Source organism: Varanus komodoensis, unplaced genomic scaffold (assembly GCF_004798865.1).
Source record: "Varanus komodoensis strain SLA01 unplaced genomic scaffold, ASM479886v1 scaffold42, whole genome shotgun sequence".
In the NCBI taxonomy this organism is placed as follows: domain Eukaryota; kingdom Metazoa; phylum Chordata; class Lepidosauria; order Squamata; family Varanidae; genus Varanus; species Varanus komodoensis.
In genome coordinates, this window is record NW_025335972.1 from 5,306,064 (window position 1) to 5,315,933 (window position 9,870).

General features: G+C 50.7%; 1 protein-coding gene across 2 annotated transcripts in view; it reads left to right on the plus strand.

The window, feature by feature from the left end:
• The first annotated feature begins 253 nt into the window (after positions 1 to 253).
• KEAP1 (kelch like ECH associated protein 1) overlaps positions 254 to 9,870 on the plus strand; it is a 23,819-nt gene continuing 14,202 nt past the window's right edge. For both annotated transcript variants that reach the window (XR_006416018.1, XM_044443488.1), the window contains exon 1: positions 254 to 397. Coding sequence is in view for 1 of the 2 variants with exons in the window: in XM_044443488.1 (XP_044299423.1) it covers positions 341 to 397 (57 nt within the window). In the remaining variant the exon portion in view is untranslated. The remainder of the gene's footprint in view (positions 398 to 9,870) is intronic.

A 9,870-nucleotide genomic window follows, 5' to 3' on the forward strand; every position in this document is an offset into this window, starting at 1 on the left:
CGGCCACGACGGGGCCGCGCGCGCGCTCAGATCCGCCTCCGCGCCTTCCGGAGCGCCTCGTGACTCAGCCGAGAGCGCCCTCCCCGCCCAGCGACGCCCTCTGCCAATCCGTCCCCGCCGTGAGCCGAGCCCGGCTGGCCGGGGACTCTTATTCTGAAAGCGGGGCGGCTGGTTCTCTCTCTTGCTTAGTCATGGTGACTGACTCCCCATCTCCTCCCCTCCGCCCTCCCTGCTTGCTTCCCCCACCCGCGGCGGCGGCGGCGGCAGCAGCAGCAGCGGCAGCTTTCAGTGGCGGCTGCTTGCACCATGGAGGAGCAGAGGAGGAGGAGCTCTCAGCTGGATGGAGGAGGAGGAGGAGGAGGAAGAAGAAGGGGGGCACAGGGACTGCCATGGAGAGGTGAGTAGTGCCAACCCCCGCCGTTACTTTCTGTACGTGCTCAGAGGAGGGCTTGATCTTTGCCTCCCATTTCCATTCCCCCCTCCTGTCTCGCTTTCTCCGGGTAGAATGGGGCGCGTAGACTCTCGTCCAGTAGCCCCGGCCAGTCGACTGGTTTACCGGAGCTCGCCTAATGAAACGAGGCGAGGAAAGCTGCAACATTTGGCAGGGAGGGCCTTCCCTCCTCACTCAGACCCTTGGGAAGGGAAGATCGGAGGCCCGGGGCGGCGGGGAGTGGGAGAGGGCTCGTATTTGTGGAATTCATTGCGGGATGGGGGCAGGTGGTTTTGTTTTGTTCCGACGTCTGCCTTGCCAGGGCGTCTGCCTTTGTTTTGTAGCGGGTACCACCACAGCTTGCTGGCTTGGGTAAGGGGTTGCTGCGACTGCAAGTCGAGGTGTAGGCTCTGGTGTGGAGGGGCTGGGAGACATCGCGGGATAAGGCACGTGTGGATATGGGGACTGGCTTGAGGAGACTTTGGAGGCTGGGCAGACCGGACTGCCGGTGTCGGGCCTCTTGGAGTAGGGATCCCTTCTACGGTATCAATAAAGCAGCATGCGGGAGAGCTGGACTGGCATTCCCGGTGATGTCACCGAGGCGGGGGGGGGGGGGGGCTGGCGTGCTTGCACCATGCAAGCGAAGGTGCTGGCTGGGATCATACCGTCCACCTAAGCGCGAAGTTTGGCCTCGGCAGAAAATGGATTGGGAAGATGAGTGTATGTTAGGCCAAGTTGTCCTGGACACGTGTGGAGTGCTGAAGAAACTGCTCAGTTTGTACGTGGTCCTTTGGGTGCCTTTGGGTTTCAGTCCTGTGATGGATCGCAGTCCCACCCTGGCTGAGCAAAATGATTTCCACAACCCCCTGTCAGCATCTCTCACTTCCACACTCCTTCCTTCAACTGCCAGCCAATGCTTGAAAGAGAAAAGACACTTGATGCTTGGTAGATTCAAAAGAAGTCTGAGCTGGCTGAGGATTTCCCTGTGAACTACACGTTTAAAAATGCGAGGCTGCTTCCACACATGCTGCCCAAGAGGCCTGCGAGGGAGAGATCAGAGCAGCTTTCCTCAATCTGGAAAGCCCTTCAACTGTCTTGGGGAACAGTCCAGGTAGACTGTCCAAGCTGCCAGAAATGCAACAGGAGCTGATTTGGGAGTCAGAAAAATTCAGTACCCCAGAGCTGGCCTGTAATGAGTGTGAATGTATTGGGCTGGGAAAGGTTGGGGAATTCGGCCTGAGGTGAAGAAGCCACAGTGGCTCTTAGGTATCAGCTGTCATTCTTATGAAAACCCCAAAGTAAATATTATCACCTCTTATATACAAAATATCTCTTTAATAAAGTAACTTGCTCATCATATTCCTTCTGGTGGTGCCCCTCTTACTCATAAGCCTTTTATGCCAAGTTACAAGGAGGTTTTAAAGTATTCTAACAGAATTGGTGGCGATGGCAAAGAGTCAAACTTGTGGAGCTGAATTATAGCAGCAGAGGGTTTTAAGGCCCAGAAATCTATGCATTTGTTAAAAAAAATAGGAAACCCCTTAGGTGAGATTGCCCAGTGAAGGGGCAGTTTGCGGGGAGTTGCTGTCCAACAAAGCTGGAGGCACCATGTTGAAGAAAGCTGGCTTGGAACAGCCTGTGGCAAGTAATAGAAAGTAACGGTATCTGCATACTTCTGACTCCTAGATTTATTTCCTCACCTTTAAACCAGCCATGTTCAACCAGGCTTTGTTGAACAATAATCCCACCATTCCCAGCCGCCACAGCCATTGGCTGGAGATGGCAGGAGTTGTAGTCCAATGCGTCTGGCAAGGGATGCCAGGTTGAGCAAGGCTTAGTTAATGTGACCAGTTTAAAACCAGCTGAGAAAAGCCTGTTACACCATTCTTTCAAAAAGTAGCCAAAGAACCAAAATGTACCTGGGGGAAAGATACTTCTATATAGCCAAAGCCTTCATATTGATGCCTTTGTGAGAGACTGAGGGAAGTGTTTACACTTTATTAAATAAACAAGAGGAGCAAAAGCAAATGCTCTTTGTTGAGAGCAAAGAGCGGGTTATGTTGTGCTTTCGCTTTCATTCTTCATTAAAGCAACATGCTAGAGCCTCAGAAACTACACAAGCATGGTTTACTGCTAGCCTCAACCTTTTATTTTAATTGGCCATGACTCGCTGACTGAGCAAGGAAAGCTTTAGAGAAGACTCCTGTGCTTAGACAGGAGAATTTCCTTCCAGCATCTCTGCAGCCAGTTTGCGCAGCATTGCACCCTCCGCTGATTAATCTGTTGTGTTAAGGCGGCAACCGTATATTGTGCTTCAGTGTTTTAAAAGGAAAATGAAGCAAGTGGTGTCTGCACATGACTAAGGACCGCCTTGGCACCAGAGAGATGGTGAGTGTTGTGATGGAGATACCACAAGCCATCCTTGTGAGCCCTGAAAAAGTAGCAAATAATGATTTTAAACGACAATTATAAAATTTATAAACTTTTCCACTTCAGTAAATATCAGAGGGTGATCAATAAATTAAGACACAAAACACACCAGTGTCAGTGGAAAAAAAACTCTTGGCCAGCAAATTCAGCCAAATTATTGTAGCTTGGCTGCAGACACAAGTTTGGATCATTTTAAGAAGTACTTAAGATGCCCCAGCCAACAGTGCAGCAGATGCTTTCAAGCATCCCGAAGCCACAGCCAGGGCTATGCTCTGGGCAGGCAGACCCCGATCCCCAGTTCCTTCTCCCTCTTGCAAGCACTGCTGCTTTCAGCCACCTTAAATAGCTTGTGGAAGGCCAGTGGAGGAGGACTTCCTGCGTCTGCTGGGACTGCGACAAGTACTACCAACAGCAACAACCCATGTAGAGAAGTGGTGGTTGGCACTGTCTCCTGGCAAGTTTTTAAACAGCCTCTGGCCTTTTCCTGCTGTATTTGCACACTGCCCGAAACCTGCTGTCAAAGTCCAGACTTTGTTTTTGCCAGGCATGTTGACTGAAACAGCCCTGCCCCCTTTCATACCCAGATTGGGGCTTGGTGTGTGTCTGTGCACTAGAGACCAGAGCAGGGTTATACCAGCTGCTAAACAGATTGGCTTTCACACAAATTTTGGGGATAAAGAGACTTTATTTATCTGCCGTTGTGAGTGAGAATCTGGTCTTCTGGGCTGTGTTTCTGTAATTGAAGACTGCAGGCTTTCCATTTCAGAGCATGGTTGTGTGTTTACTTCCAATGCATTGCCAATGGATGCCAGCTTTAAACATACATGTACTTGCATGCACACGCACACACACTCTTACTATAACTTTTTTGTTACAAACTTAGGAAAATGCATGTTAAACTAGACCATTTAAGGCTGCACTGGCAAAGTTTAATGCTGAATCTTAGTTCTGTGAAGGGCTTGTTCCCCAGGCTGGAAAAATGCTCCTTCGCATGCTCTCTCACAAGCCATGTCCATGTAAATTGGACTTGACGGAAGGGGAGTCTGAGCAGCCTGTTCCTCCTGAATCTCCACACTGCTGCTCACACTCCACTGCAGTGCTGCTGATGTTCTGCCTCAGCAGGGCAGCTGGCATCTCCATCCGCAGTTTGGGAGCGCCAGCTGTAGAGGCAAGTCTTGCACCTGTATCCATTGATTTATTCTAGAGGAGACGGATGGGTTGGTGCTTTCTTGACTTCCTTGCGTTTTCCACCATTCTGAACTGTCTCTCCCTAGGCTTTAAGGTAGAATATATTGATTTGTTGTGTTTTGACCCGGTCTCCTTTGCACCCACAACTGTTGCCTTCAGCTACATCCACCACTAGAATGCAGCACCTGAGAGTGTCTCCAAAATGAATTCAGCCCTTGGGCCAGAAGAGCTTTCCCACCCTGGACTACATGCCCAGTGCAGTATTATTTATTGATTGATTGATTTTTCGATTTATGTCCTGCTTTTTTCCTACAAAGGGCTCAAGGCAGCTTGCATCATTCTCCTCCTCCATCTTATTCCCACAACAACAACCCTGTGAGGTAGGTTGGGCTGAGAGCCTGTGACTGGCCCAAAGTCACCCAGTTGGCTCCATGGCTGAGCGGGGACTAGAACCCAGATCACCTGAGTCCCAGCCCCATGCTCTTCACCACAACACCACACTGGCTCTCTAATCTTGCCTATCTTTTAAAAAGATATCTTGCCTATCTTTAAAAAAAGCTGCTTTGGAGACCATGAAAGCTGTTTTGGGGACCACCTACTGAATTTCCAGAGTTGCGCAACAACACAGCCTTGCAGCGAAATGTGCAGAAGTTAGTAGTCCACAGATGTTTTCAGCAGAACCCTGCCCCATCAATCTGCCGGTAAAGCAAGGAGTAAATATGAACTACTTCTTCTGTGTGCTCTTTCTCCTTTCTGGTCTAATATGCTGAAAGCACAGTACAGGCTAAGGGCGAACTCTCTGGCCAAAGAGGTGTGAAAGACTGTGCTGGGATCATGCAGCCTTATTGTTCTCCTGGACCTTGAGTCACGCACTGAAGTTGGCTTGTCAGCGTTAAGCTGGACAGCTCATGCCCTGCACAGCAGATTTTCTCTGCTGCTAACGAGGTCTGCCAGCTGCTTTGTTTCGGGGCGAGCCCATGGTGCATGCCATGCGACCCTGCAGAGGAGACTGTCAATGAAGCAGCTTTGGCAGTTTGAGCATGGCCTTCTTTTGGCTTTTGTGAATTCAAATGGTGTCTGAATGCAGCCTCAATTGTGCGAGTTCATCGCTGCTTTTGCAATGGCAGGTTTTTGTCATCTGCACGGTTTCTCCAAGAGTTCCACTTAAGAAAATGGACGGAAAGAAAGAGCTACCTAAAACCTAAACTGGTTTGATAAAGATCATGAGGGAGCAAGGACAACAAACGTGTGTGGATCTCACGCACCAATCCCTTGGTGTTCCATCTCGCCACGTGCATTCATTTGCCAAAGTTTTCAAAAGATGTCATTTGAAAGGAAAGCCATATGGTCCAATCAACATTAAGGCTTTCCTCTCAAAAACTTTATTTATTTATTTATTTATTTATTTATTAGAACATTTCTATGCCGCCCCATTCGCCGAAGCCTTGGGGCGGCTCACAACTTTGAAATTTGAATTTGGGTTATTTTAACTTTATATTTCCTGCTAGCATTTGAGCTTTCTGCCACTCCCTTCCTATTTTGTACCTGAGACAACAGGAACATAATAACCCTGCTTCTGAAGTGTTAGATTCTAGGAGCTCCCCTTTCTGCATTTCAGTTTGAGGCAGAAAGAAACGCTTCCTCCAGTGTAGTGTAGCATCCAGCTGCAGTCTGCCAACCTTTAACCTGCATCTTGTTATTCACCTCTGGTGCGTTTCCTGCCGCATTTCATGGTACTTTGCAAAAACCTGGTTTTGCTGCCCCCACCCCCACTTTCCTGTTTCACGTACTCTCTTTCCAGGCCTCCTTGTGTCCCTGTGGGAGCAAGGCAGGTCCTCCGAAGGGATTCTGAACTCGATGGCTAACGTAGGAGCAGGCACAGCTAGGACTCCATAGTTCTTTCCGTGGGTGTTCTTCTGGAAGGGAAATGGAGCCCTTGAGGGCCTGCTGGGGGCTGCTCAACAAAAGCACTGACTTTGCCCCATGTTGTACAGGCTCCTCATTCTTGGATCCAAAGAGCAAGGCTTTATTTGCGCAAGTGGGGACAGAGAGTGCTGCTGGGACTCTCAGGCCTGGCTGATAAAGGTTATGTGATGACTTCACCCTGCATAAGGGGGCCTCTTGATGACCTGGTGTGCTCCGGGCTGGCATGAGCAAGAAGGAAGCCCTGGAAGTGATGGCTACGGATGAATCAGCATGGTGCCTGTGGGGAAGTCCAGACAGCCCATGAGTCCAGCTTCAGCTGTTCGGGAGGAAAGCCAGGAACCTGTGAAGCCAGGGCAACTCACCACTCCCTGCTCCTGGTGAGGGGTCACATCCATCCGGGGGCAGGAAAATGATCTTTTTGAGGAGCTCAGCCTGAACAGCCATGCCCCCGTGCACCATACTTCCAGTTTCCACTGTGTACAGCAAGATGACTGAAGTTGATGCGTGAGGAGGATGGTGCAGAGCAAAGGGACTGCCCTGCGCTTAATGTCTGGATATGTGCTGGTGGCTGTCTCTGTGTCCAAATCAGTGATGGGCAACTTGTGACCCTTCACAATTTTGGCTTGCAAGTCCCATCATCCCTGGGTAGTATAGCCACTTGCGAGGAATGATGGGGGTCACAGGGCAACACATCTGGAGGGCCATGCATGGGCTGTTTGTGGCCTAAAGCAACCAAGCTGGCCTCAGACTCTGCAACAGGCATGGAAGTGCAGGAAGCCCTGGGGAAGTCGTTGCCGGGATAGTGCGCTGAGCAGGCCAGGCCTCATGCAAGTGAGGGGTGTCCAGATTATGCGCATGCAGCCATTGGTCCATTGTTTGCATGCCGCTGCCAACAACTTTGTGCTCTTTGCAGGATTGCACAAAAGCACCCATGACAGGAACAGGGGACTCCCAGCCGTTTTCCTAGCGTTAACATAATTCCAAGGAGAAACCAGCCACCCTTGTGATAATCAAGTCAGAGGTGGCTACTTTTCTTCTGTACCTGGAAGGTTTCCTCCAAGGACCACCCTCTTCCTTTATAAGGCCCTCCACACCCAGAGTGTCCACAGCACAGCAGCCCTTCCCTCTCTGACCTTCACCTTCCTGGACATGCCACCTGCTCTTGTGCAGCCCTTCCCTCTCCCAAGTTCACAGAATTGCTGGTTGGTGCCTTCATGTTACCCCAGCGGATGCTTGTGCTCTCTTTGGATAATGGAAATAGCAACAAGGGTTGGTAATCTGCTTCCTTCTCCCTCTTTGGAGACCTATTTTTCTGTCTTTTCCAAAGCCCTGCTGCTTCTGCCACCTCCACCCACTGCATCCAGACCATAGCTATATTGGAGCAGTCCTGTCACCATTTTACCCCACAACTCCTCCTCCTTCCACCTGTCCCTCTCCCTTCTGCAAAGCTCTCATAATTAGCTGGTTAGCTGCTATTTTAGCAGTCTTTCAGCAAAGAGTTTATTTGGTGCAGAAGTTCTGACTTGTTTCCATTGCTCCTTTATGAGAGCAGTTTCTCTGTCCGCTGGCTGTCCACCGGGGGAGTAGGGCCGGGGTCACATGGGGAAGCACTGCACCCTCACACAGCGCTTAATCTAAACTCTGGCTGGCTGTGTGTGCTCTGGAAGGACTTGAGCCCTGAACACAAGGACATAGTGTGAAGGTATGTAGAGAGACAGGTGGCTTGAGCCAGTGGGGACAGCTGGACTGCGTATGCAGCGACTTTAGTGCCTGGGTAGAACCACCTGGCCACTGTGCCTCATGTGCTTCTGGTCATTCCTTTCGCATCAGGGTTACTGTAGCACCTCTTTTTCGTCTGGCCTCATGGTATAAGATCCTTTGTAAGAACCTGGAAACAAACACCTTAAAATTAAATTTTCTAGCCACCTAAACTAATCTCCAAGGGTATCAATCCCGGTTTATCACAGAAACAGCGTTCAATGAGGCCATTCAGGCTTGCTTCTTGGTTGACGTCTTTCTGAGCTAGGAAGCACTTGGGCTCAGGAAGAAGGGTGTGCAGATGACATTTATATCTCACCTTTTTTCTTCTTACAAGGAAGCCAAGGTGTCTTATATGGCCCTCCTCCTCACTCTTTTTTCCTCCTAAGGACCCTGTGAGGTGGGTTGGGCTGCAAGTCCGACTGGCATGAGGTCACCCAGTGCGCTTCATGCCCATGGGAGGGCTGGAACTGGCTCTCCAGAGTGCCGGTCCACGCACAACGCCACCGCGGTGCTCAGATTTCAGGGACCGCTGGGGAGGGTTGACACTTGTGAGCTCTCCTCTCACTCTGACCTGGCAGAGCCCTTCATCCCATGGACTCTCCCTTCATTGTCCTACCTCTCAAGGCCTTTCTTCTCAGCTGGGACATGGTCCAAAGACCCCACTGCCCAGAAGGAGCAACAACAGAGACTGTGTCAGTTTTCCTCATTCTGCACCTTGGCTGCCCACTTCCATGCCTGAGCCAAGATGCCTGGTGAGGTGCATGCTGGGAGAATGCAGGTGCGGCTGCTCCCTTTGTGTGGGGAAGCTGAGGGGGCCTTTGGGTCCTGGTTCAGGCATGAAGGAACGAGTGGCCAAAGCAAATGTTGCTTCTCTCTCCATGCAATCCAAACTGTGGCCCTTGTGAAGGATCAGTGGCCGGATGGGGATGGCCTCTGTCCTGTGTGACCACTGGGTGCACTAAAGAGGGGGAGGGGTGGCTGCAAACTTCTCCAACCTGGTGCCCTCCAAGCTTCCACCTTCCTGAGTCTACATCAGCCATGCATGCAAGAGGTGCTTGGAGTTGCAGGCCAAGGTATCTGAAGGGCATCTGGGCGGGGAATCTGGGTTGCCTGTGTAACTATTGGCAAGTGGTTTTCCGGATTTTCCTCTGCACTGAAGTGCTTTTCTGTTTGGTGATGTTTGTCACAGTTGAAGTGACTCTTGGATTGCAGCTGTAAGCAGTGACGCAGACCCAGAAAACAGCTTTGTCCTCTTCTTTTTCTCCACTATGTGCAGGCAGTTCAAACAAAGGCTTGCAGGCTGCACAGTGAAGTGGGCTTCTAGCCCCTTGGGGTGGAGGATGAGGGGTCCCACAAACACGAAGTGGCTGGTGGTTCCAAGGAGAGATGTTGGTGCAAAGAGGGACTGGGTTGTCCCCATTCCAAGCCTTGTTGGTTTGGTTCATATATATGCCACTTTAAGAGATTTACTAGAGCTACGTCCAGTGAAGAACACGAGCACAAAAATGCTGTGTAATCACTATACTAAAATATCTCTCATCTTCTCTATATACTTTTATCTGCATGTCTAAAAGAGTAATCAGCAGTTCTCTTCAGTCACTGGTCTCAGGTAAGCCAACCAGGTAGCTCCAGGTGTGGGGGACTCCTCATGCAGGGGCCTTCCTGCTAGGTTTGTGTTACTGGCAGTGGCCAGCAGAGAGGCAGGCTGCCTGCCATTTTTATTTCCCACAATGCTAAGGGGGAGCACCACTTGCACTCCTTACACTGCTCTGGAGCAATGTCGTATCAGGGCCATTGTGCGCACATACAATGGCGGGCACCTCGCAGGCACAGCCACCTGCACAGGTGATCCAGAAGTGGCCCCAGCAGGGGACCCTGCTGTGCACTGGAAGCCTGGTAGCTGCTGAGACACATGCCATGGAGCTGCTGTGCTCTCCGCCTGGAGCCCTCTGCCAGTGCACGGCCTTAGGTCAGCAATGCTGGTGCATCTTCTAGAGTTGTGATTATTTCTGTGCATGAAGTACCGTACTTTTCCTTCTATAAGACACCCCCATGTATAGGATGACCCCCCCCCCCACTTTTCCTACCCATTTCCAGCAAACAAGCTGCTGCTGCTGCACGTTTGCGGAAATGGG